The sequence below is a fragment of the Trematomus bernacchii genome, unplaced genomic scaffold, assembly GCF_902827165.1.
Source record: "Trematomus bernacchii unplaced genomic scaffold, fTreBer1.1, whole genome shotgun sequence".
Lineage (NCBI taxonomy): Eukaryota > Metazoa > Chordata > Actinopteri > Perciformes > Nototheniidae > Trematomus > Trematomus bernacchii.
The window spans coordinates 4,981,122-5,005,290 of NW_022987662.1; the positions used below are offsets into that span (position 1 = coordinate 4,981,122).

Sequence of the window (24,169 nt, forward strand, 5' to 3'; positions counted from 1 at the left end):
TTTGCGTTATAATAAAATCAAGTAAACTCTTCAAATATCAGATTTGCTGCTAATTAAAAGCACAATAATTGTATCATTATAGCAAATTGGTATTTCAGTACACACATCTAGATACATACCGAGACACAAGGCAACATCATTTTTTAATGCACAGCAATTTTGAGTTAAGTTTTACAAGTTAAGAGTAGGCCTACTTTGCTTCCATAACATGTCTTCTTTCCTACTAGTGTAACAAATCTTCCCTTCATACACATAGTATAGTGTTAATTCTACTACATATCTCAGGTAACAAACTGTCATATGTTCAGTTTGATGTATAGATTTTTGGACAGCCGCCTTTATCAGCACATTGAAAATGTATTAGGGTCTCTCTTAAGGAGCCCCCTCCCCTCCTCTGAAGAGGCCTATATATAGGTGTAGCCATCAGCAGACGCACAACAGAGACTGTGGGTGCTGGTGGAGTGAAAGTGCAGAGTGTACATGAGCAGTGACAACATTTACAGCAAAATAAGGAACTAGAAGTGATCATCAGAGTCAGGGAGGACACAGGAAGTCTCCTTGGGCTGTTTTGCAAGTCCATGCTCTGTTACTGCCAGTAAGGTTTTCTGATTTTGCACTTTATAAACTGATTTTGAAAAACAGGAACTGGCCTTTACTGACAAGATGGGGGACGAGCAACATAAAGAGCCTGTTGTTGAAGATATACAGGTGAAAGTGCTTTATGAAACTGAAGCATCATCTGGGCCCGATGAGAAAGCTGCCTACCCTCCTGCTGGAACTAACTCCATCTACTCTGCCATTCTGAGCCGAAACGAGGCTGTCAAGGATGCCACGCGACTAAAGACCTTTTTGGAACTTCGAGACAAATACGCGAAGAAGAAGGTGGTGTTTGAAGACCCCCTGTTTCCTGCAAATGACTCCTCACTCTTTTACAGTCACAAACCCACCATGAAGATTGAGTGGAAACGTCCCTCGGTGAGTGCCAGACTTTAGTCAGGCTCTTAATGTAACACTTTCTTTGACATGTTGGGAGAGATGTTTTTGAATCCCTGTGTATCTCACCACTTCCACCACAACACATGGCTGGGGTGTCATGTGGCTGCATGCTGTGGATGCATAGCTCTGGGTTGTCACCTTCTACAATCACAGACAGCTGAATGTCACACAGTGCTGGGAAACATTGTGGGAACTCAATGCTGGCTTTAGAGTTTCATATTTTTCTGATTGCACTAGCAGCAGCTTTATTCATTCTGCCAAAAGTCCTGCTGTGACTGTTAGGGCTACTTTTATTTGTAAACTTGAACAGTCACATCAATCAGTCAAAGCTATCTACAGTATATAGCAGATTTAATACATTTTCAACAAAAGCAAACAAAACAACGGACAATAAAATGAGGCAATGATAGATGAATGAGACAACACAAGCCATACCTTAATTAAAAGCCAGGCTAAAAAGACATGTCTTAAGTCTTCTATAAAAAATGTCCACGGTACCTAACACACCGACACAGATCCAAACAGTAACGTAAATGCAGACACAACAAATGACCCAAACCTTAACATAATACTTAACACTTATGTTGCTTGATTGCTTAGTGATTAGAGATTAATGGTTAGTGATGTAAGTTGTTTTTTGCCTTACCGTTTAAATTGGTGATACATGATTCCCTTCAGGGGGTCAACAGTAGAGCACGCTCTAAATTCGGAAATATGAGGTAGCATTTTCACAGCCTTATGGTGAATCGTTTGATGAGGGAAACAGATTCCCTGCTGGAATCCCCCCTGATTAGAATTTGATTTCTCATCTCTATCCTTTTTGTTATTATCTTGTTTTATAACCCGTGAAAACTGAGCAATTTAGATATTTCGGGAGTTTAAAAGTGCTAAACGTTTTTTTTTGCTCAAGTTTTGTGTGCTTTTTGGTTAATCAAAAGTAGTTTCAAAAGCTCTTTAAGTAAAATGATTCCCATTTTGTTGGCTTGGGATGCCTCTTCATAAATTGTGTGCATGAGAGGGTGATTTATTCTCTAAATGCTTCATTTGAAGATTTCTAGAGGCCTAATTCCTATCCAACATTACACAAGAAATAACGGCATTGAATATAAGCATAATTTGTGTAGCATAAATATGTTTTCCTTCTTATTCTTTTCATCATTTGGTGACAATCTACAGAATACCATGTAATCTTCCAACATAAAATCAAACAATGTGCTCCAAAAAAATTCTAACCGGTAGTATTTATACAGAAGGCAAATGTTGAGAAGAATAAACCATAAAATCCCTAATAGGTGTCTAAAAATAAGGTGCATGATGAATCATTTCCCGTAGGACCACAAACAGTCAGACACTTGGTTTTGACAGGTTTGTATTTATGATCGGAGGGCTTTTCTGCACGCAGCACAACGTTATCACTAAAGAGGTCGCGACCAGCAGACCTCCAGCAGCTGCTTCCTCCTGAATATGCAGCGAATGTAGCCAGAGAAAATTCTCCAACTCACTCTCAGTTTCAGGGTCCTCATGTTGTCAATCATTGCAAGTGAAGTTTTATAAATTCAGTTTTTAAATCGTTGCAGAGTTAGGCCCAGAGTTAATTGCCTTTGTTACAGAGGGGGTGCAAAAATCAGGCAGCAAAAATACTCTCTGCCAGATTTAGAAGCACTCCTTTAATGTTTTACCTGATTTAACACCTCAAAATCAATAAAGAATTTGCCACGTTTTGGTTTGAATCAGGATCTCAATCTGTCCAAGTATAATAAAAAAAGCAATCTGACCTGTCATCCGACAGATTTCAATGAATATAACATATGTCAAGTATTATACCCAGCTTTGTTAACGGCATAATTAATTAGTTTAAACTAGATTTCCTATTATTACCATAAAGAGTGCATGTTATATTGCAAGACATCTTAATTTGGATATTAGACTAAAAACGCACCAAAACATTTATATTTTCCCATATTATAAATATTTGATCAATATATTTAGGCTTTTGAAATGCATGCATCCTACATGGTATTTCAGAAAGACAAAAAAAGTCTGGCGCTGATATTTCTAACACTTGCTTTTCTTTTCCATGACAGGAAATATGTGACGACCCCCAGTTCATTGTAGATGGAGCCAACAGGACAGACATCTGTCAAGGAACATTAGGTAACTTTCAAACAAGTGGAAGAAAAGCACTTGATTTAGTCTTTCGATACATAAAATAGCCCATCACACTGATCTCCAAGCCTCTCTATGGGGCACACACATAGACATTTGTTTTCCTTAGTTAAGCCTACATGTTCACAGAAACAAGAATTGAAGAGCAAGAGCATGGAGAAGGGAGAAAGAAAGAACACATTCATCTGATTTTGGATGGATGTTTAAGAAAAAGTTGTACAAAAAGTCAATTGTGTCTCAGCCATACACTTCTGTCCAAGCAAAAGCAGTGCCGTTGTTTAGGAAAATACAATATCTATAAAATATACATTACAGCTTAAACATGGGTGGAAACTGGAGCCTGGAACACTGCAGCTGAAATGACCATGAGATTGAGCCCTAATTTAGTTACCTCACTGATGTTGCTTTATGAAGTTGTACCTTGGGATCAAGTGTTTCTGCAGCTCTTAAATCTTCTGTTGACAGGTGACTGCTGGCTGCTCGCTGCCATCGCCTGCCTCACTGTGAACGAGAAGCTGCTGTACAGAGTGATCCCCCCCGACCAGAGCTTCACCGAAAACTACGCCGGCATCTTCCATTTCCAGGTTTTAAATGGATTTTTGACCCACTGTGTAAAAAGCAACTGAGCTTTCATCTTCTGACAGATAGTCTCAGAAGATAAAGTTTAAATAATAAAAGAAAAAGCAACACATTTAAACCAGGGACAAGACATGATGTGCAAAACATAAACATATTACACTGAATTATTTTGCATAGGTTAAACATCAAAACACAATATAGCTTGAATGCTAATTTCCTTCATGGTCCTTCATTTTAAGACAATAAAAACACAGCAGATAATAAAATATAAAAGTGAAAGTTAAGGGAAAAATCAACAAAATATAGACCATTAAGAATATTCTTATAAGTAAGACAATTCGAAAATTCGAAAAATGACAAAAACATATTTACGTATTCAAATAAAAAACAAATAAAAGTGTATCAAATTAGATTAAAATTGACAGCAGTAACATGACCCAAACGTTGTTTTAATTATGTTTTTTACATGTTACATCTCACACATGAAAGGTGAAAGTATCTGATAAAAACACATTTTAGTTTGCCTTTGCTAAGAGATGGCGGGAGATCAATCTGTCTCTTCATTGACTTTGTTTTCAATCTGTTCGTTTTTTTACTCAGTTGTGGCGTTATGGAGAATGGGTCGATGTGGTGGTGGACGACCGTATCCCCACCTGCAACAACCAGCTGGTCTTCACCAAATCTTTCAGGAAGAATGAGTTCTGGAGCGCTCTTCTGGAAAAAGCTTATGCCAAGTGAGTGCAGCACAAGAGTCGTGCAGCTTCAACGTTATATCTTAATAATGTTAATTCTTTCAGTAGAGTTCAGGTTTTCTTTTCAGAAAATCTGTCAAACAAGATGATTGACACGTGAAACCACTGACCTCTCACCCTGCTGTCATAATATTTCTTCAACCAATTTCAAACGAAACAAGTTTTAAGATAACAATTTCACCTAAATGTCCCTTTAAGGTCTATACCTTTCTGCAGTGTAGCGACAGTTACTTGGCACATCACTGCTCTGTCCTCATGTTTCCCAAATTTGCTGCAGACCCTGTAAAAAAATCCAAAGCTCGTAAAGAACCGATGTACAGTGAGCAGAATGATTGATCTCTCTCTCTCAGGTTGCACGGATCATATGAAGCCCTTAAAGGGGGCAACACTTTGGAGGCCATGGAGGATTTCACCGGAGGGGTTACAGAGTTCTTTGAGTTGTCTGAAGCCCCCAAAGAGCTCTACAGCATCATGAGGAAGGCGCTGGACAGGGGCTCGCTGATGGGCTGCTCCATAGATGTGAGTGGTGAGGAAAGTATGGGAAATAAGTGCACAGGAAACAGAGAAAATTCACTCAAACATTACAGGGACACCAAAGCAAGATGCAACAACACAACTGACTGAATTATGAAAATCAATTTAGTGGTTTTCCTTTTCCTGTAGTGTGTCATATAGGTTTTTTCCCCCGTCACCCCAATTGGACACATTTGTTTATTTCCATAACACAGTGACATCACCATGTAACACTCGCACTTCCATTGGCCAGCGCTCCAACACATTGTACGTGATAGGCTAAGAGGTGGGACATCGCCAAGCAGTTTGACCAATCACAACAGAGCCGGCCAGCTAACAAATCAGAGTTGGAGGAACCCTATAAAAAAAACGCAGATACATTTATTTTCATAAATTAACATGTATATAGAGTGCTTTCCCAAATGATGAGAAGCTAAAAGTAAGTTCAAAGTAATTGTATCAATATTTTTAAACTTTGAAATCAAATCGAGAATAAATTACTGTATTAAAATGATGTTTTAACAGCATGTACTTATCCATGTCCAATGTGTTTTTTTCTCTGACTTGTGTATCTTTCAGATTACTTCAGCCGATGAGATGGAGTCTCGGACTGAACAGGGTCTGGTCAAAGGTCATGCTTACTCCATCATAGGCCTGGCAGAGGTGAAGTATAATGTCCACCCACAATGCTGTGAATGCAGATGAGATATTCTTGGTAAATGAAGGCCTTTAAAATGGTGTTGACCGATAAAATATGTTGTTTCTAGTGTGACGAGGTGGCAAAGGATAACAAGATTCGCCTGATTCGCTTACGCAATCCCTGGGGCTGGGTGCTGTGGAAGGGACCATGGAGTGCAAAGTGAGATTATATCTGGGACATGGGAACCTTTATTTAACTGTCATATAACATCTGCAAATTATTCTGATGTACTATGGCTTATTCTTGTTGTGTATTACATTTGTTTTCCAGTTCAAAGGAATGGTCGACCATTTCCACGGCTGACAAGGAAAACCTAAAAAAACAGACTGTAGAGGAGAGTGAGTTCTGGTGAGTAAAACCACCGTGAGAAACTCTTCTTCACGTCTTTGTCTCGTTTATAAAATAAAATATATATTCTATATTTGTATCAGTTTGTAGCTGTTTTTGTTTACATTCAAGCCATTTGCAATTTCTTGACTGTAATCTTAATAAACAGGAGCACACACATTTCTTAATCATAACTTTACACTGTACACATGAATGGATGTTGCTAGTTCTTCCCGTTAGCATGTTAGCATCTAGCTCAAATCACATCTGAACCCTCATACTTTACTTTTTTCAAGCCACACTGGCTGTAAAGATAAGAAAAAGGGCAAAGTTGTTTCCATTTTCATCATATCGAACTCTAAAGAACTTCCTTTTGTCTGTTCGACCTCTAGGATGGCTTTTGATGAATTCAAGAAGAACTTCACAAAGCTGGAGATGTGTAACCTGACTCCCGACACCTTGCAGTGTGAGGAGAGGACCAGTTGGACAGTGTCGGTCAACGAGGGTCGCTGGGTGCGTGGCAGCTCTGCTGGCGGCTGCAGGAACAACAAAAGTAGGCCTTAATGTTTCCAAAATATTCCTCTTAAAGCCAATAAGTTGGGCGTTGGGGTTATTTAAAAAAAAAAGAATGGCCACCTCACTACACATTTTCCCGCTTATTACATGGCCACATGCTAAATAATCAAACAACTTGACAGCCAATACTATTTGAAATGATTTTATTGACTTAAAAATGATCGTATTGCTAATCAGAATCAGAATCAGAATCAGAATACCTTTATTAGTCCCACAGAGGGGACATTTGCATCGTTACAGCAGGAAAGAGCCACAGACAGCTTAATGTTACCTATGTTAAGAAAAAAGTACTAAGTTATGATATAATAAAAAATATAATATAAAAAATAAAAGTAAAAGAAAAATACTTTCCAAAATACAAATCCTGTAACAGTTCTTAGGATTTAGCAGCCAGGTATATATTACACAGTTATTAATGGCATATGTATATAATGTATATATTGCACATATAGCACATATTGCACATAGTATGATGGTATTTAACTGCAGCAAAAAAAAACAACGGCTGGAACTGCGGGAACAACTTAAAATGAACGGCAGCACTGATCAAGGTTTTCTGTAACTTTCCAAGTCAAGGCAGGCAAGGCAAGTTTGCTTGCCTTGCCTTGAAGTCAGTTCACAATTTATCTTCCACTAACACGGCCTAAACACTGCAAAGCCCATACTGTGTTCCTGAAAGTGTTTACTTCCTGTCTGCCTTCTTCTGTTGATTTATTTGACGTCCAACGCTCTCTCTTTTAATCCTTTAATTCTCTCCCTTAATCCTCTTTAGCAACGGTCATTATGTTGCTTAGCAGCGGTGTTATTGAGTATTAATAACCTCTGAAAAGTCTGAATTGACCAATCAGAATCGAGTATTCAACTAAGCCGTGAAAGATCAATATCTTTCCCACCTGGATCTTGTGTTGTCACTGCTGTCATGTGACCACTTGTAAATGTGAATATACTTGTTGTGTTTCAGACACTTTCTGGACGAACCCTCAGTATCGGCTGCAGCTGTCCGAGGAGGACGACGACCCCGAGGACCGCCAGGCGGCCTGCACCGTGGTCGTGGCTCTGATGCAGAAAGGTCGCAGGATGCAGCGCCACCAAGGGGCCAAGTTCTTCACCATCGGATTTTCCATCTACGAGGTACTGATCACAAAGAAACACAACCACTGGATAAGCTGATGTGCATTCAGTGGGTTCAAATGTCTTCTTCTTTGTCTCTGCAGGTGCCCAAGGAGGTACGGCCATCTTGAAAGAGGACGTTAGTTTGATGATGTCCACAGTGTCGGCCTGCATTTCCAGAGATTTGAGTCTGTGTGTGTTTGGGTTAGCAGTTCATGTCGTAGATAAGCAGTATATAGCTCTTGTGAAACCTTAATGTACACGTGACATCACAAGCCCAACTACTTTATAATAATTTACAACACTGACTTAAAGTCACTTATTTATTTGATTTTTTAACCGTTTAGTCAACAAAAAGTTATAAAATAGTGAAAATGCCCCTTCCTATTTTCCAGAGGCCAGTCAAACTGTTTGTTTCATCCATTGTAGTTCTTAATTTCAATTGAATGTATCCTTTATTGAGCTTGGAATTATTAATTTAATAGTTTTGACTACTTGTCTTATTTGAGGAGTTTATTCCCATTTTAAGTACACATGACAGGATAATTTACAACACTGACTTAAAGTCACTTATTTCTTTGAATCAAAAAGTTATTAAATAGTGAAAATGCCCCTTCCTATTTCCCAGAGGCCAGTCAAACTGCTTGTTTCATCCATTGTAGTTCTTAATTTGAATTGAATGTATCCTTTATTGAGCTAAGAATTATTAATTTAATGTATTTCATACTTTCAATCCTAAACGTAGGATCTTTGATCTTTTTGCCTTGTCTTCTATGTCTCAATTCCCTCTTTTTGAATGATCCATTTCCGTTAATACCTTTTCTGTTTTGACTGCTTTTCTTATTTGAAGAGTTTATTCCCATCCCACCATCTGATATATCTCCTTCCATAGATGCTTGGACAGAATCAACACCTACAGAAGGACTTCTTCCTGTACAACGCCTCCAAAGCTAAATGTAAGACCTACATTAACCTGCGGGAGGTGACGGAGCGCATCCATCTTCCTCCAGGAGAGTACGTCATCGTCCCCACCACCTTTGAAGCCCATCAGGAGGGGGAGTTCATCCTCAGGGTCTTCTCTGAGAAGCAGAACATTACAGAGTAAGTATCACTCAGGGTGGCACACTGCAGCTGATGTTATTTTGGGGATAGTTGACAAAGGTCATTCAAGGACTAGAAGGAATCCTAATGTGATTGTTTTTCCCTCACAGGGAGGAGGATAGCGTCGGGTCTGACAAAACACAGGTTCGCCAAGTGTTTGAATAAGTAGTGGGGTTGTAGATATGTCTTGATAATTCTGACTAATATTTCAGTGGTGAAAAGGTTAAAAACAAAAGTGTAGGTTCACCTTTTATGTCTAATTATTCTGACATGGTTTTAATCACTTCTAGGGGCAAGTTTATATGTTGGGATCCACATTTTATTTGAGGACACGGTATATAAAATATGTTTGAAGGGGATACTTTCTTTTACAACACACTTGAATTTGTTTTAACTTTATAAGAAATTGAAATTGAAAGAGAATCAGACGTAAACAAAATTGAGGATAGGATAGAGATCATTATGATATTTTATTATTAAGTTATTAAGAAACATACACAAGCTCCCAGCTTCCCAATGGAAAATTAGACATTCATTCCCAAACAAAGCATCCTTTCCTACTTCCTTTTTAAAAGGTTAAATATATGAAACATAACAAAATAGTGCAGTGCAGAGGCCTACTTCCCGAAACACACTGAAATATCAGTTTGCATTTCATATTTTCTAAACCCCAACTGTATAACACACATAATTAATCAACATTGTTTTCTCAAACTATTTGTCATCTCCCAATTCACACTCTACTCATTGTTTTCCCACAAAAATAACTAACTGTCATGATAAGTGTTTTCCTCCTTTTCATCTAATTCCATCCTTCTGTCCTTCCTTGTGTCATTGGTCATCAGCAAGACACGAAAAAGAAGGAGAAGGTAATGCATGCATGTGTCAAAAGCATTGCTTGATGGCTCTTTAAACTCTGCTTTATCCACTGCTTCACTCCTGCTACTCTCCATTATGTCTGCTGTTTTAAATGTTGGTAGTTTGTGCCATTATCGCATATAGAATAAAACCAGTGGAATAACTATAAATAACTCTCTCTTTTCTGTTTCTGTTTGTCTTTTTTTAACCCGTCTCTCCTCTTACTAACCAATGCCGTCGCCCATGCCAGCCTATTGTATTTGTGTCAGACAGAGCAAAAGCCAACAAAGAAATCGAGCATGACGGCATTCGGGGAGAGAAGAAGAAGAAGAAGAAGCCAAAGGTAATCTCCCGATTTTAGGACACAAAACGTTGACACTGCAGACACACAGCTAAGAGCTGGTAGTGACTCATTTCTGGAGACTGACGGTTCTGACATGCGCTCTCGACCAGGTCAAATAACCCCTTTGAGAATTAAACAATTGAGAGTGGGGCCAAATGATATCAAGTGTCTCCGCTGCACCTGTTTCCCTGTGAGGCCTCAGGTTAGACGGGCCAAGTTGTTTGTGTTTATCCAATTAGCTGCTTTCCTGTGCTACGGGAAAGCATCCAGAGCTTAAACGTCATACATGTATTGTTATATATAGAGCAACAGGAACACATCGTTTTAATGTTTCAAGATGACTGAGAACTCAAAAGTTATCGATAGGAAAAGTAGTCCTATTTGTGCAATATTTATTTAAGAATCTGGTCAAATCATCTCTGAAAAACGACATTGCTCTACTGTTCCGTTATATTCAGTAATGTCCTTATCCAGCACATGGAGGTTGTCAAACTTTTTCCAATTTACACCAAAACCACCTCACAGTAACTACATATTTGGGCCAAAAATCATGTTCATTCTTATTTTGCAAAAGACATTCCTCTTTGACTGTCAATATCCACGAATGAATGTTACATTTACGGCGTAGGTTTTATTACTTATTGGTAGTATGTGTCTTTAGTTTTGTTGTGTCTTTACTGTTGTGTTATGACTGTTTGCTGTTCTGTCATGAGCAAACTAAAGCAGATTGAATATGGCGATGACATATTGGACCCTAATCATCTTAAGAAATGTACTTCTTTCTCACGTGGCCCTCAGATAAATCTACTCCAAGAAGAGGAGGAGACTGAGGAGGAAAAACTGTTCAGAGCCATTTACCAAAAGATTGCTGGAGATGTGAGTACAGGAAGGATAAAACAGGCAAGACTTGGATTTACAATTTATATTTATATTAATACATGAAACAAATTGTCCCTCCCTCTATCAGGACATGCAGATCTGCGCCAACGAACTCAAGACGGTCATGAAGAACGTGCTCTCTAAACGTGAGCACACTGGTTGATTTGAGTCATTATTATGTATTGTGTGTCATGTGATCAATCATACCGAGCCTTCCTTTCTACAGATAATGACATAAAGACAGAGGGTTTCAGCATTGAGACATGTCGGAGTATGATCGCTTTGATGGATGTATCCTTTCAGCTGAAACCACCAGAGTTTATACAGAGCTCACAACAGATAAGGTGGTTATTTATTGGTTTGAACTCCTCTAGTTATTGAACATCCTCAGTTACTCAGTGGAGCCACCCAGTGGTAGAACATGGAAACTATGTTACCTGTATACTCTAGTATAGCAAAGTCAAAGAAGTAACACATCATTTATCAGTAGTACAAATTATGTTATCCTTATTTATAATATTGACATTCACATCTGTAAATCAGAATTCATTGTCATCTATTCTTTGTAGGTCTATGCATTCTGTTTAAACACAACATTTCTGCACAGTTACATTTCAAGATGATAGGCTTCACTAAAATGTGTATGCTGATGCAGGATTGTTTCTGACTTAAATTAACAACTTTTTCCAGAGTTTTAAAAGCAATTCAGGCGTTTTATCTAAATATTCTGCTTAAATCCATATCTTTTGACAGTCAAAAAAACGGTTTGCTTTTCTGCTTGCAACACACAAAGGGAGGCATGTGCCTGTTTTTAAAAGGGTGGTATATTCAAATTGAGGATATGGTTTATAGGTCAAAATTAATATTAATTTGATAAGTTAAATAGAATGTTGAGTGTAAAAAAGTACACACTTTTCAGCCGTATTTTATCAACTTTAAAATCGTCCTTACTGGCTCCGTTGGTTTTCCATAACCGACCTCTCTCAGACTGATGGTACGGGGAAGCTGAACCTGCAGGAGTTCAAACACTTGTGGAAAAAGATCAAGGAGTGGCAGGTGGGACCGTTTTTAATCTTTCTATATCTTCTGCTTATTTTTAAAACAAACAACTGACTGTCCGTCTCCTCGTGTGTCTCCAGCTGATCTTCAGAAAATACGATAAAGACAAATCTTGCTCCATCAGCAGTTTTGAGATGAGGAACGCTGTTAATGATGCAGGTGAGCACAGCTTCAAAAAAGAAATACTTTTAAGTATTAACGACTCACCCAACATTTCTCTATGCATGTGTAAAGAAGTGCATTACCAACGGCAACTCACAAGATATCAGTTCATGGATTTCAAAAAAAAAAATGTTCCCATTTTATTTAGGATTGTGATTCAGCTTTTTTATTGTAAGCCTCAACAATGATTTAATATTCACTGGATTGGGTTAACATTTGTACTAAACATCCAAGAAACCATAAGGATAATTGCAACATTTCTTCATTGAAAATTACAGATTTTATACTACCTTATATTTAGGCTTTGAAAATAAAAAAGATATAACTACATAAATTGTGGTCTATAAATTAAAATGTAAATGTTGTAGACTACACGTCACATCTTTCAATTCATAACCAAATAAAATGGCAAGGATTCTATATGTCTCAGCTTTTGTCAGAAATAACATCCCATAATTGCCATTCTCTTGAAAGAAACTGGAAATAAACTATCGACTAATCTGAGTCTCCCTCCCATGCAGGGTTCCACCTGAACAAACAGCTGTATGACATCATAGCCATGCGCTACGCAGACGAACACCTCAACATCGACTTCGACAGTTACATCTGCTGCTTCGTGAGACTAGAGGGCATGTTCAGTAAGTAACACCACACCTCACCTTTCATTCATTTATTTCCTCTGAATAGGTTACACTTTAATCTTTGCAGGGCTAAATGTAAGTTGTATGAGCCGGTATCTGCTCATAATCACTGTGCGTTTTATTAAGAGTTAAATAAAGACTGACTTGTTGCGTCTCTTGCAGGAGCTTTTAACGCCTTTGACAAAGACGGAGATGGAGTAATAAAGCTCAATGTCCTGGAGGTAAGCCTGTTTTAGTATTCTTTACAACATGATATTCTGTGTCTTTTGCCATTTATACTGTATGTCGTTGCGTACAGTACCACAAACATGTTCTTTGAGAGTCATGCATGTGAGGAAGGGCATTCATGTTTTAAAAGTAAGAGAGTAATAGTTTGACTGAAGAGCTTTTAAACACATCACAGTCTTTGATTGCACTATGAGGTACTTCTATGTTGGATTACATAACACTTTCTAAAAATCTGTCCATTTATTAAAGAACAAACATTTCAACTACTCCTCACTAAAGCGCAATGAAATACGACAACACATACTACATCCACAAAATCGACCATGCATTATAAAACAGTTGAATGTGTCTTGGGTTTTTAGTCACAATGTGTACTGTGAGTACACTATCAAAGTGAAACCCCATTTAAGCTCATATTTGTTTCTCTGTCTCTCTTTCCAGTGGCTTCAGCTGACCATGTATTCTTAAGTGACCTTCCTGAGCGCTGACACGTGGAGCTGATGTTCATGACTTCAGAGTTCATCTCTTCTTGCACATACTTTTTGCGACATCTAAATCTTTTTCACAAATCAGATGTTTGATTGCGAATCATATCCGGATTTGATGTGGAATTTAGATTTTTCAGATCATTCAAACTATGATGGTGTAAATGTAAGGTCAATGTTATGTCACTTATGTTAAGGTGTCAGCATCAATCATGTTTTGGGCAGTGAAGTTGTTAAGAATATTTGGTTTGTAAAGCTAAACTTTGGGTATCATTGTTAAGTAATGTTTGAATATGAGAACCAAAATGTAACCTTTTGTATAACAGCATTTTTAGAGAATATATAATGTTTTCAAAAAAGCAGAGGAACATTTTCTAGATTATATTTGTATGTTTTATTGCTGTACACACATGTGTATGAAACACAAATCAAATACACACTGTCCAGTATAACATGTAAAAATGAAGGCATGAATTTAAAACGGATTTCTTAGAAGTTACTCTCTGGACAGTTTGGTCTTACAACTTTCACCACCACTTCTTCCTTTGCCAAAAACAAAAGTTCTCAAACATATGAAGGGATACAGGGGACAAGTACGATGCCTACTGTTCATCTCTGAAATGTAACAATGTAAAAGTGATCAAATGATAGATGGTTTATATATGTAATGAAGCATAAGACAACAGTCAGGAAGTCATTATGGAGAAATTGTTACAGGAAAATAACTTCATGATTCATATCAAATTGTATTATCGCTAATACAGTGTATCAGGTTGCTAAATATTAGCCCTAGGTTTCTCAAACTCTCCACAAACGTCTATGTAGGTTTTGAAAAACTTTAGAAGGGATTTTAAAATGACCATGTATTCTTAAGTGACCTTCCTGAGCGCTGACACGTGGAGCTGATGTTCATGACTTCATCTACTTTTTGCGACATCTTTTTCACAAATCAGATGTTTGATTGCGAATCATATCCGGATTTGATGTGGAATTTAGATTTCTCAGATCATTCAAACTATGATGGTGTAAATGTAAGGTCAATGTTATAAACCATCTATCATTTGATAATTATAAAATCCTCCTGTCGACCTTTGAGCCCTGACTCGTATCAAGTTGTTGTTGCGTCGTGGAATTATAAAGCATTTCAGACACCTTTAAAGCGGAAAGCAACACATGTCACAGACGGTTTACGGGTATTCGGGAGAACAACTGTATATTACGTGATTGTAAAAAACAACTGTTGGGGGTCGAGTTGCATTGTGGGTATTGCAGGTTGCTGATCTTAACAAGGAAGCTGAATGCATGGAATAAAGACAATATCCCCGGTTCTGCTGCATCAATTTTTACCCTTTTTTTCTTCTGTCCAACGTGAGTGTAATAATGTGATAGCAGCGCAACACTAGATCAATAGAATCATCTTTTCAAATAGCAGGATTTAATGTGTACATTAGTGTGAGTTGTGCAGGTTCAGAAAATTCCTGACATTTCTGCTTGGCTGTTCCTCAGCAGACGCACACCATATTAAATATTGAAGTCAGTTCACGCAATAAGCTGTGTAGTAAAGCTACTCGGAGGTGTTTCAGCCAATGCAGCATAGTTATACATACAAATATTTGTCAAATGTAGCTTTGTACTACTAATGACATTTCTGTTTCTGAGAAAGGTAGCTGTATAAAATAGTCATGAATTCACAGTTTATAAAAAATAAAAACATAAATAAAACAGTAATGAAGCACTCAATTAACTGATAATAAATGTCATTATTCAGGGATCAACGACAAGCGGACTGTCACAGAGACCACCGAGTACACACCAAACCAAAGAGATGCGAACAGTACTTTTATAGCTAGAGAAATAACAGAACATTACCTCCCATTTGAATTTAACAGAAAGATTTAACCCAAAATCCTGAAAAGAACTTTGAAACCAAGGGTTCAGCTAAGTACTGTAATGTATGGGACTCCAACCGTATATGCTCAGTCTCTTCAGCTCCACCGCTACTCCACTGGTTCTGTACGCTGCACCTCACTGTCTTTCTCCACGTGGCTCTGCATGTGTTCAGGAAGCTTCTGCAAAGATAATACAAACAAGACGCCTCTTATACTGTTTTCTGTTCATATCATCACGATTCAGACTCTCACACATTACTCAGCTAATACTTCACTCACACAGAATGACACAGGGTCGGTGCATTACCTCTCTAACAGCCTTATGTGTGCCAAAAAACGAGCTGCAGCCTCTCCAGCGACACTTGATCGCCTGCAGGTTTGGGTTGCTGTGATCTCTGAGGAGGTGCTCAGAGAGATGCTCCGCCATGCCGAAGATCAGAGTGCAGTTATACCACTGTACAGAGGGCAAAGGTCACAGAGACACATGTTAAGATGCATTTAGAAATGGTATATTCATTCAATATCTTGTGGAATATGTCTCTTGGAATTGGATCAGAGTAAAGGCACTGAGATTACATTATGTTTCATCCGACTTAAAATCTCTGAATGCTTTATGTATAATGAGTTTGAGTCGTTACCCAGCAGCGGCAGTTCTTCATCAAGTTGAGCTTCACAGCTTGGATGGAGCCATCATAACAGCCCGTGTAGATCTGAATGGGACAAACAATGTCAGATATTTCAACAGTATCATGAATCAACCTCTGGCATGCAAGTCAGGATTCAAAATGATGGCTGGGCAAGTTCAATTCCACGTACCACACTCTTATGTACGGCCATGCACATCACCATGTCACTGTGACCCCCGTACACCTGCAAGCGGTCATGGGACTGTGAAGACACAAATACAGAAGTTAATCTAATAATATATAGTTATTCACCTGAAACATAAGGAAACAGATGACTAATTAAGATAACAAACTAGATTTGTAAAGGTTTTTCAAATAGGGACTGGTTTTCCTTCATTTGTAATGGTACAAATGAAAACTATAAGCAGTCTAATTGTGATTTGTAAAGGAAACAAAGCTTGTTTTGAGTATTCTGCAAGGATGGAGAAGCAAAAGAAAGACTTATACAAATGGTCTTTTTTTTAACTGAGGTCTGAAGTAAAAAAAATCTAATACTTTTGTTTTTGATTAACTTTTAAAAACACTTGCCACTCATTAAAAAAAATATGATCTAAACATTATTGTAAACTTGAGTTGTAAATACTCTACCTGCAGCTCATAAATTCGGACCATCTTATCCAGAGAGGCTGTCACCATCACTTTCCCCAGGATGATTATCGATGTGACGGCATGATTGTGACCTTTGTAGATTCGGACCAACTCACCCGTCTGCAAATAAAGATGGACGATAAAAAATAACGTTGACAGTGAATGAATGAAGTTAAACAGAAACGACCTTTAACGCAAACCCAGGGAGTCACTGTGCTTAAATTAAAATGTTAATGTTTCAAGATTAAGAAAGCAACTAAACTAAAGCATGTTTTATATTTTTGTCTCAGTAACTTCCAAGACTCATGACATTTTCTGTTTATTACATTTCGTAGTGCAAGTGCCCGTCCTTTTCGTATTCATAGATAGTTAAACTCATGGAAATATATTTGACACTTACGTGGATGTTGTGAGCCTGAACCGATGTGTCACTGGAGCCGCTGAAGACCAGGTCGTTCACCACCTGAAAACAACAAGTAAATCAGTACAATTGATGTACAAGTGATATTTTCTTTACTAGAATTTCCTCTGCAAACACATAGTACTACTGACCCTTTTTATACAAATGTCAGTCGCAATTTCGAATCATTTAGTGTCCTTATCCAAACAAAGACCATCATTATGTTAATATATACTTTCACTTTTAATACTATCACCTGGCTGCTATAACACTATTTAATACATGCTACACTTATTGTTTTTAAATACTGGTACTGGATGTGTAATTGTGCATGCTTCTTATTTACTATTAAGCTATTTTTGGCTCTTTACTTTGGGCTGTAGCAATGTAAATGTCCCCTTTGTGGGACGAATAAAGGTGTTCTGATTTGAAACAGTGTCCAGACGTAGGTGTGTCTCCTCACCTTCATGCAGAGGACAGTTTTGGTGTGGCCGTCCAGCGTGCGCAGCAGCAGGCCGTTCTTGGCGTCCCGCACGCTGATGGTGCTGTCGTAGGAGCCGACCAGCAGCACCCGGCGGGCGCCTTCCTGAGCCGTGCCCAGACAGCTGACCCCGCGCGGGCCGTGGCACTCGAACACATCCAAGTTCTTCAGAGTCTACGAGAGAGATCAGGAGGAGGTTTAAGAAAGATATAGAGATAATGTTTATTGGTTTTTAAATCCGCTGTAAGAACATTGCTCTGGCAGAGAAAGGAGAAAGCAAGACTTGTGCAATACAGTCTACAATACTGTAAAATGAGTGGCTACATATACAGATAAGAAAAGCTTTTTGTTAGCGTGGTCAAAAGAAAACTCTGGTTACAGGTCTACACGAGTGAAAAACATAATCTGACTGAACCAAAACCAATATCAAATCAAAGTTTATTTATATAGCCCAATATCACAAAACACATTTGTCTCAGTGGGCTTTACAGTTGAACAAACATAGAGGACAGTGTCACTCACCTTTAAGTCAAAGCTAGCCACTGATCCACAAGCGAGTCCAGCATACAGGATGTTGGAGGCAGAGTGCAAACACAACACTCTGTCTGACAGCGTGACCTGCTCCAGACACCGTGTGGTCTAGAGACAAGAGGAATAAAATGCCTCAACAAAAAATCAAACGTTCAAAATGCAAACCCGACAACAGGAGGCAGAACTTTAGATTGCTTGTTAAAAACCCATTAGCAATTCAACGATTCAATTATAACTAGCTCTGCCAGTAAAAACTATATTTTTTTGACAAAACGATGGATGAGTCCCTCTAATAATGGTGGAAAAGTCAAATTACAGGGGGTCATGTGTATCACAATATCAGTTGTCCAGGCATTTTGTACCTTTATGCTGAAGCAGCGGATGGTCTGGTCACTGGATCCGGTGTAGAGACGAGCCAGAGTGTTAGGGGACGACGACACCAGCAGACAGTTGACCTTGTTGGTGTGACCTTCAAACACTGCTTGGCACTCCTTAGTCTGGATACACAGGGACAACATGATATCTTATATTTTAAAAGCGTATAAAAAGAGAAAACGAACACTCTGCATGATAGAGAGGGGTTTTAGTTTGATCACATTTGCTTATTCTCAGGAGAGGGACACACTAGTCAGCAGAGACACACTTGGGCCAAAGTGAGAAGACATTTTGGATCCTGATGATGAACGTACCATGAGACTGTAGGCCCGCGCTGTGTTGTCCCCTGAACACGTGTACAAGCGGCCGTCGTGAACACGGAGGCCGTGGACGGGGCCGGTGTGGCTCGAAAAAACTCCAACTGATGGCTCCTGATCCTCGGACACTTCAATGCACTCTGGGTGAAAAAAGTAACGAGGTCTTTGCTTTTCATCTCAAAACATCTTATGTGAAACCTTATGTAAGCAGGAGAAAAAGACTCACCTGAAGGAATCTTTACATCTTCAACTTTAAGTGTAGGCTGACGTTTTCTGAGTGGCAAAAAGAGAAAGAAAGGTCACATTTACCAGAATAGTACTGCTTGTAATGTTTAGGATGTTGCATTAAACACCATCTCACCTCTCAACTTCATTTTGCTGGATCGTCTGTGTGCCTGAACAGCTGACCTCCACACTGACAGAGCTCTGAGGAGGCTCCGGCTGGACGGGAACATTCTGTACTTCCTCACAGTCCGATTCATCGATATTAATGACCACCGGGACGGGGGGGTCAATCAGTTTGAGAGAGGCGTCGCTCTCGTTCCCTCCATCGTTGTCTATTACAACGGATGTATTTAGATCTTTTTTTGGTACAGGAGTGGAGATGGGCTTTTCTGCGGCTGGCTGTTTTTTTTTAATAGGTTCTATGCAAACAACATCTCCAATCTCTTCCACTGAGTCACTGTCATCTACCTTTTCTTCTTCTTGTCTCACTAACCTCACGCTCTCCTGCCTGAGAGATGACTTCGGAAAATGATTTGTATTTGCTGATGTAGAGCACTCTGTTGCAGGTTGTTTGAAAGAGGGGACAGCCATTGGAGGAGAAGCTGAGTGTGGAGGGAGGAAATCAGAAGGTAACAAGGAGACAGGAGACTTCACAGGATGTGTGTCAGAGTTACAGGAGACAAATTGAATGGCTTGTCCAGAGGTGGATGGCTGGGAAATGTCTTGCATTACTGGTATGGTTGGGAGGGCGAGCGGGCTAATGGAAGGGGGTGTGTTTGTTGGCGATGGTTGCCGGCTCGGGGGGGCGGAGGGGAAGGCACTGGAGGAAGGCAGAGGGGAGAGTCTTGGTTGCACAGTGGGAGAAGGGGCTGCAGGTAAAAGGGGGGCTTTCTCTACGTTAGATGTTGCTTTGTGTATTTCTAGAAGAGATTTAGAGGGAAAAAAACAAAGTAATGTATTAAAAAAAAAATCCATTTTGATACAGACAATTAATGAAACAGAAAATCAAACTAAATTAGTAGAAACAGGGGGGCAGAGAACATAGCTTTTAAAGAAAATAACCCTCCCTTTAGTCATCCAGTTTCAGCATTTTGGTCAGGGACCCAAATATTACGGCCATGTTGATAAATACACATATGAATACATGAAATTCTATATATACACACACAAATATATACGTATATATTCACACATACACATTTACATACATATATATTTATATAATATATTTTTTAAGGTAAACCAAAAAGCAATGACAAGCAAAAACAAAGATGTAATGTACCTTTCATCCCTTGCAGGATTCCAATGCGCTGGGCTCTGAGATGGTTGACCTCAAAAGTGAACTGTAATAGCAGGAGGGAAGAAAAATGTAATGTTAACCATGAAAATACACCATTGGAAAAGATTAAAACAAATCTGTGTCTTCATTAGTGTGGTACCTGCTGCCTCAGTAGCAGGAGTCTCTGGACTTCAGCGTAGGCGGCCTGCAGGATGTTGCGGGCTTGGATGAGAGACACGTCCAAATTCTGCAACGAGTGGCTCAGCTCGTCCTCCCTCAGAGACACAGCGAGCAGCTGGTCCATCTGGCCCTGCTCTGATAGGCAGGAAACATACAGAAAAATATACTCTGAGATTTATGGGATGACTATCCAATGACATGACTGGGATGACAACGTCAATCAGAATAAATAAGGGGCTTCGGAGTTTAAAACTAGTTAATTTCTCTTCCGTTTCTGTTTTAAACTGCATTATGTACATTCCCTTGAGCCGTCTCTTCATAAAAAATATGTTATTTAAATAAACTTGCCTTCTTATATATCCTGTTTCCAAATAGCCTTGTTATGTGACCTGTGTATATTTACACTCCTACAATGAAACGATAATGCCTCAAAATGTCAGATATCCTTCACAGTATGTCAGAATTACAAATTATAGAACTTTTAACTAAAGTAAAATAAATAAATCAAATAAAAAGGTTATATTTACCATTGTTTGACTTTGTTTTCTTTTTTTTCCCACTTGGCTCGTTCTCAGCCAAGCCATCACACTGTAGCAAAACATGATAATCAGGTTTTAACAAAAAAAAATGTTTTATGTTTCAGCGGTGGACCTCACTGAGAAAAACTGTATAATACTCACCATTTTGTGTTTCCTCTTGCTAGTATCACTGTCGGCACTCAAATCTATGAACGCTACGTCCAACTCCACCTTCACACGGACAGCTTGGACTGTGCGAGTGCTGCAGCCTTCCTGTGCTGCGTCAGGCTGCTCCGATGGCTCCTGCCTCTGAGGCTCTGACTGCGGCTCTGTGTAAGACTCGTAATACTTTGTGTTCTGGGGTGGAGGAGGTAGTTCGGTCCAGTGTACGCCTGGTTCAGGTAGTTCGGTCCAAGTGTCTGTGAAATCCTCCCAGTGAAAGCCCTCTGACAGACTCATGTCGATTCCCTCTGCTCGTGTTGAACTCTCTTTTTCAGAATGACGCTTCGTAAGCTCAATTCCAAACCTGTTACCACACAACACAACAGATATAAAAACTTATGTTTGACAAAGGGCAACACTGACAGTTAAAACAATGTTTACCTGGGCCTGACTTTGTCTCTCTCCTGCTTCTTCCTCTTCCTGTCCTCATACTTCTCCCTCCAGTTTGACTTGACTTTAGGTACTGATGAGCTAAACACATTATTTATAGTTGGTTTAGGCACAGGCATTTTTCCTCCCTGAACTGCGGCTGAATCACGGGCAATTCGAACCTTGCGGGCTAAAGTTGTTCCATTTGACACATTTTCCCATATAGGAGCAATGTTAGAGGGACCAGCACCAGCAGTGGAGGAAGAAGCAGGGCTGTTGTCGTATGAAGATTGCATAGATGTAGCTGCAGCAGAGGCAACATGAATGGGAGTTTCCTTGGCTTTGTTCCTGAAGGAGCACCGTAACTGCTGCTGTCTCCCAGCTTTAGTTTGCCCCCCCGTCTCACTGCTCTGTTTCCGAGCTTCACGATCGGCCCGACACGGCTCCCTCACACCCAGCGCGCGTCTGATCTGCCGCAGCATCGCGCTGACGTCCACGTCCCGTATCGGAGCTGCGTTTGTGGATTCGTTTGTCTGAGAATGTTGAGCTGAAGCTTCCTTTCCTGAATGAGAACATACTGCACTCTCACCCTGGCAAATACCAAATATGATAGCTCCGTTATGAGGAAGGTGATCACTGGTGAAGTCTCCATCGTATGGCTTGTTGTAATAGTCATTCTGTTGGTCTCTTTGGGAGCACTGCTGAGCTGATTGGGCGCACTTGTGAACAGGAACGCAATGTTGAGTGTGACCCGGCTCTCCTGACAAACAAGACAATCTTCCGCTTTGATTAGGCAGAGATGATTCTCCTTGGTGAAGAAGCCTTTTCACACTGGACAATTTATTCTCTTTGTTTTGAACAACAGCAAGGGTTCTTCCTTGCTGGAAGGTTCCCTGTTGCAGTTTCCAATTGTTCATTTGTTTGTTCTTCATTAACACTGCTCGCACTTCTGCACGCTTCTGATCATATTCCTGCTTCTCTTTCTTTCTCCTCTTTTTTCCTGCTTTCTTCCTGTAATGCAACAAAAGTCACAGTTATTAAAGCGCATTGAATCATGGAGAGAATAAATTGCAAACAGATGACAAGATGAAATTATTACTCCTCTTTTTTCAGGGCCTTGTTTCTCTCCAGGATCAAGTTCATGGCCTCATTGCTCAGAGTCTTAAACAGAGGTAGGGGCTTTTTTTTTCTTTTCTTTAAGCTGTGCAACTTGGCTTTGTGTCGAGGGGTGGAGATGTGCTGAGCATACTCATTTAGACCCATGGAGGATGCGTTACATGCCTGACATTCATGAAATGAATTCCTGTCAATGGAAGAACACAAAAACAAACAACAGTTGTGTTAGATATTAGTTTTTTAAGCTGGTCAGTGCATGTTATGATTACTTATCTCCGAAAGACAGGGAAATACTTTGGAGCTGTATCGTTTTACCTTTTTTATACAAGTGCAGACACAACACAAGTTTCAGCACACAACCAATCAATCGTATATTCATATGTTGTTGAAGTGTTGTATTACAAATGAATGGAACTAGGAATAGTCAATCAATGCAAGGTCTAAATAAGTATATTAAGTATGTGTAATATTTTTGCATCCCTAGTAAAAAACAAAGAGAACAGGGTCATATTAGTATTGCCAAATATCACTCACTTGCCCAGCACCGTCTCCAGCTCTCTGTGGTGCAGCATACCATGCACATGATCTTGTGCTTCCTGTAGATCAGAGACATCTTGTTAACATTATTAAACATTTAATGGCTGTATATAAAAACACTGAAATATATTTGTAAATGTAGATCCACTTACATCTTTCAAATGGATCATGCGACACAGTGTACAGTAGTTGCTTTTGGCCTTCTTGGAGTGTTGTCCATTGTCTTTCTTCTTAAAAGCGGATTCCCCCGAATTATTAGTTGGTGTTTGAACCTCTGCCATTTCTGAACAGGTGAAACAAGAATGATAACCACACAAGCTTTTCAGAAACGAGCCCAACTGCAACCACTCAGAAGCATAATATTATCACAGCATAAAGGCTAAACGAAATAAACACCTTTGGGAGTTTTATATAATATCATGCTGCACACGTTTATAACCAATATAGCATTGCAATTATGTAATTTAGACTTAGAATAGCAGCACAACGTGTTTGGTAAATCACCACCAGCGTTTACGTTTGAGTTGGACTAACGTTAAACGGTTGGCAACAATTCACCCCTCGTGCAAAGTTATCGGCATTTAAATACATTCATGACGTTTTGTGCTCAACCAAACATTATATGAAAGTTGTTAATAAATCATAATTACCAGCTGTATTTCACATGGCAACAAAAGTCAACTGCAGTCAACGGCCATGTTTGCTTACGTAGATTACGTAAGGTTTGCGGCGGCCAATCGTGTGCTAAAGACGACACCGGAAGTTTCCCAAATATCGCTTTCTAAAAATATCGCTTTTTAAATAATGTCTTTCGTATTTATTGGATAACTTAAAGACATGGAACTATGCAAAGACAATCCAAAAAAATCTAAAAAAGTAAGAAAGAAGCCCAATAATTTTACCAATTTCTACACACGTTAATTCCTGTTTGACCACTTGTATTTAGTTTTTATTTCGCTCTCTTTTTTTCTGTATATAATG

General features: G+C 39.2%; 2 protein-coding genes across 5 annotated transcripts; one reads left to right on the forward strand and one right to left on the reverse strand.

Annotated features, from left to right (window-relative positions):
- The first annotated feature begins 468 nt into the window (after positions 1-468).
- capn3b (calpain 3b) lies at positions 469-14,803 on the forward strand. Of its 4 annotated transcripts, XM_034135533.1 has the most exons (23): positions 469-975; positions 3,081-3,150; positions 3,628-3,746; positions 4,342-4,475; positions 4,844-5,012; positions 5,586-5,669; positions 5,774-5,865; positions 5,977-6,054; positions 6,426-6,586; positions 7,571-7,740; positions 7,824-7,835; positions 8,612-8,820; positions 8,931-8,964; positions 9,666-9,689; positions 9,929-10,021; positions 10,820-10,897; positions 10,989-11,046; positions 11,127-11,191; positions 11,888-11,956; positions 12,040-12,118; positions 12,643-12,759; positions 12,925-12,983; positions 13,432-14,803. In XM_034135533.1, exons 1-23 carry the CDS (start codon positions 664-666, stop codon positions 13,456-13,458), a joined length of 2,313 nt encoding a protein of 770 aa, XP_033991424.1. In that variant the 5' UTR covers positions 469-663; the 3' UTR covers positions 13,459-14,803. The 4 variants fall into 4 exon arrangements, with proteins under 4 accessions (XP_033991424.1, XP_033991425.1, XP_033991426.1 ...); XM_034135534.1 differs by lacking the exon at positions 9,666-9,689; XM_034135535.1 differs by lacking the exons at positions 469-975; positions 3,081-3,150; positions 3,628-3,746; ... (6 more) ...; positions 7,571-7,740; positions 7,824-7,835 and adding an exon at positions 7,872-7,923.
- On the reverse strand, positions 13,846-23,898 carry znf106b (zinc finger protein 106b). Its single transcript, XM_034135532.1, has 21 exons — positions 23,839-23,898; positions 23,341-23,471; positions 23,186-23,247; positions 22,635-22,838; positions 21,548-22,546; positions 21,107-21,470; positions 20,954-21,014; positions 20,407-20,561; positions 20,250-20,310; positions 19,104-19,887; positions 18,969-19,015; positions 18,740-18,882; positions 18,413-18,547; positions 18,042-18,158; positions 17,502-17,693; positions 17,039-17,101; positions 16,639-16,758; positions 16,181-16,252; positions 16,003-16,074; positions 15,672-15,818; positions 13,846-15,544 (listed from the first exon to the last, which is right to left on the reverse strand). Exons 2-21 carry the CDS (start codon positions 23,467-23,469, stop codon positions 15,473-15,475), a joined length of 3,999 nt encoding a protein of 1,332 aa, XP_033991423.1. The 5' UTR covers positions 23,470-23,471; positions 23,839-23,898; the 3' UTR covers positions 13,846-15,472.
- Between the last annotated feature and the right edge of the window lie 271 nt (positions 23,899-24,169).

What these genes read in the sequence shown, in the direction of transcription:
- znf106b (XM_034135532.1), bottom strand. Translation starts at nt 23,469, where the DNA reads ATGGCAGAGGTTCAAACACCAACTAATAATTCGGGGGAATCCGCTTTT. An exon ending in TCCGCTGCTTCAGCATAAAG is followed by an intron (nt 18,159 to 18,412) that starts GTACAAAATGCC and finishes TCTTGTCTCTAG; the next exon opens with ACCACACGGTGTCTGGAGCA. An exon ending in TCCGAATTTATGAGCTGCAG is followed by an intron (nt 16,253 to 16,638) that starts GTAGAGTATTTA and finishes GTGTCTTCACAG; the next exon opens with TCCCATGACCGCTTGCAGGT.
- capn3b (XM_034135533.1), top strand. Translation starts at nt 664, where the DNA reads ATGGGGGACGAGCAACATAAAGAGCCTGTTGTTGAAGATATACAGGTG. An exon ending in CCATCATAGGCCTGGCAGAG is followed by an intron (nt 5,670 to 5,773) that starts GTGAAGTATAAT and finishes TGTTGTTTCTAG; the next exon opens with TGTGACGAGGTGGCAAAGGA. An exon ending in GAACGCTGTTAATGATGCAG is followed by an intron (nt 12,119 to 12,642) that starts GTGAGCACAGCT and finishes CCTCCCATGCAG; the next exon opens with GGTTCCACCTGAACAAACAG.